At 48.1% G+C, this 2,832-nt stretch overlaps 1 protein-coding gene across 1 annotated transcript in view; it reads left to right on the top strand.

Moving 5' to 3' along the window:
- Ssuh2 (ssu-2 homolog) overlaps nucleotides 1–2,343 on the top strand; it is a 23,902-nt gene extending 21,559 nt beyond the window's left edge. Inside the window, exon 12 of the mRNA XM_048787054.1 lies at nucleotides 2,111–2,343. Coding sequence (XP_048643011.1) covers nucleotides 2,111–2,257 — 147 coding nt within the window. The 3' untranslated portion in view covers nucleotides 2,258–2,343. The remainder of the gene's footprint in view (nucleotides 1–2,110) is intronic.
- Nucleotides 2,344–2,832: the final 489 nt, after the last annotated feature.

The following is a 2,832-nucleotide window of genomic DNA, read 5'->3' as shown; positions in this document are numbered from 1 at the left end:
TGATATGAACCACCTGTGGATAAATTCTGGAGCCAGAAAGGGTCAACCAGGCGATGTTTAAAAGGGAACATAATAGTTTAAGAGATCAATTCCGTGAAACATTTTTGTCCATCGGCCTTGGGTCCTGGAACCGAAGATAAAGATTCACATTGACATTTTACTGAAGATGCAAAAGGTAGCAGGTGGAATCCAAACATGTGGAAACATCTGCCATTGCGCGGTGCCATGGCTGTGACGCAGAAACCTGGGATCTGTTTCCTACGGGGCATGGCCAAGCCATCAAATGACAAGATGACCACCTGATGGCCACTGATCTCTTGAGCAATTTGTGGTCTCAAAGTCAGATACCCATCAATCCTGTAATAGATAGAGGCCGGTGGAGGTGGGGATGGTGTTTCTGTGTTCTTCTTTGATCTTAGTAGAAAATTCTGGAAGCCAGAGTGGTCCTGACCCCGCTGTCCAGGCTTTCTGAGCAGTGACGTCAATTCTCATTTCCTCATGCCCCTGAGTTGGGACCATTTACAATGAAATTTCAAGAGAAATCTTCTGCCTTGTGTTTCCAAAGTCATGATTTGGATACCAGTTTTCGGCATGAGAAGAAAACTCAGTCCTCGGATTTCCTTTGGTTGTGTCAACGACACTGTGAAGTAGTTTTCATTCCCTTTTCACAGAGGAGGAAACTGAGGCTCAGAGAAACAGGGTGCAAGATCACAAAGAGAGCTTAACAGACATTTCCCTCCCTGACCCGGATTCCCCTCTTCTTTCCCCATTGGCACACTGCCCTGGCTCCTCTTCTAGTAAGAGTTGAGAGCCTGCTTCTTTTTCTTTTTTAATTTTTTAAAAATATGTTTTAGTTGTAGAGCCTGCTTCTTGAACCCCCCGCCTGCCCCATTCTCCTGGGTCAGGTTTGTTCCTGTGCAGAGAGAAGTCAAGATGCTGTGTGGTTTGAGCCTGAGATCCCTCCCAGCCCCTTTCCCCAGGGCCTCTGTCCCATCAGCTATCAAAGGAGTGCTCTGGGCTCATTTCCCAGCAGGGAGAAATTCCTGCAAGTAGTGGGTGACTGACCCTGGGCCAGTCACACTACCTCTCCCTGTGTTTGGCATCCCCAAATCTTAGTGTGGGACTTAGGACCACTCTGTGGTCGGGGGAGAGCACTCCATATTCTGTTATGGGGCATTTAAAAAGAGGCAGTTGTTGCTGGGTATAGTGGCACATGCCTGTGATCCCAGCAACTTAGGAGGCTAAGGACCACAAGTTGGAGGCCAGCCTCAGCAACTTCGTAAGGCCCTAAGCAGTGTAGCGAGAACTTGCCTCAAAAAGGGATGGGCATGTGGCTCAGTGGTTAAGTCCTCCTGGGTTCAGTCCCCCAGAAAGGGCTGGTACCCAAAACAAAACAAGACAAAACAAAACCAGATGTAGGGTGAGGGAATTTGAGCCTTAAATGAATACAGCTTTGGTGAGCAGACAGGGCTTGAACTGGGGTAATTCACACTGAAAACTTCATGAGCCCATGGGCCTCTGTTTCCCCATTTATAAAAAGAAGGGAACATTTGCGGAAGACTGCTGCAGGCAGGGTCAATCCGAAACTGTGGCATTGGTGGGGAGGGAGGTCTGAGGACATAGCCCGACACAGCCTACCAAACTTGGAAGTTTCTTTGGTACTAATGTTTTATCTTAAAATTTAATTCAGAATTTATAAATGCCTCCCTACTATCCCTATGGTTGTTTTAATATATAAATCTTAAAAAAATCACTTTATCCTCCACCTTCCCCTAGCACCTTGACTAAAAATTAATGCCTCTGGAAGATGTTGTGTTTCGCTGATAGCTTTTCATGTACCATAGAACTTCCCCAAAGATGCCTCTGTCCTGCTTGGTGAAACTCAGAAGTGGATGGTGGCTAAAGATGAGGCATCAATTTTGCCCAAAGCTTAGATTATGGGATGAAGCATGATAGGGGATATAGGCACCAACTCTAGAGTGCATGCCAACTTCAGAGAATGAACTTTATTCCATAGGCAGTAGGGAGCCACTGAAGATTCTTGAGCAGGTGAGTGACATGAACAGAACACTGAAGTTTTTGTTTTTGTTGTGGCCATTTGTTTCCTCAGCGCCAGACCATCGAGTTGATCCCCCTCACAGAAGTTCACTACTGGTACCAAGGAAAGACTTATGTCTACTACATCTATGGCACCGACCACCAGGTGTATGTGGCAGATTACCCTGAACGATACTGCTGTGGCTGTACAATTATCTGACACAGTGGCACAGCTGTCCCCAGAGCCCACCATTCACACTTGCCCAGGAGGACAACTGAGGTCTCTGAATTTTCTCTGCATTGGATGAACTGGGTGTGCCCTGCATGCAGGCACTGGTGGATCAAGGCTGAGAAGATGGATGGATGCCCTGAGGACACAGTGCCGTGTCAGCTTTGGAGAGGATGTGTTCCGCTGGTCACTGTGTACGTGGTTGTAGGGAACTGAAGGCCCCTATCATCTGGTGACTCCTGCCTTGGATGCAGAAGAAGATGCTACAGAGGGAGTGACCTCTAGCAGCCGACCTGGGTAGGGCCAGTTGGTATCCTGTCTTGATGTCCAAGCTGCAGCCATCCTGCCCTCTACCGGCTCAACCCACCCTAGGAATGCATGTGGATCTGGGAGGCCTGGTTGGGAGATGTTAAGGGGATACAAACCATCTCCCTGGGCATCCCTGATAAACCACTTGGCTACTGTTTAGATGTTGCTGTTTCCTTGGGCCTGACTGAGCCACACACTGGAAAGACCTGATGGACAGGTCCTGCTTGTTGACAAGAGCAGCAGGTTCCAGGATGGGA

Source organism: Marmota marmota, unplaced genomic scaffold, assembly GCF_001458135.2.
Source record: "Marmota marmota marmota unplaced genomic scaffold, marMar, whole genome shotgun sequence".
Taxonomy (NCBI): Eukaryota; Metazoa; Chordata; class Mammalia; order Rodentia; family Sciuridae; genus Marmota; species Marmota marmota.
Note: the sequence above shows the minus strand (reverse complement) of the source record. Positions and strands in the feature narration are given on the sequence as shown.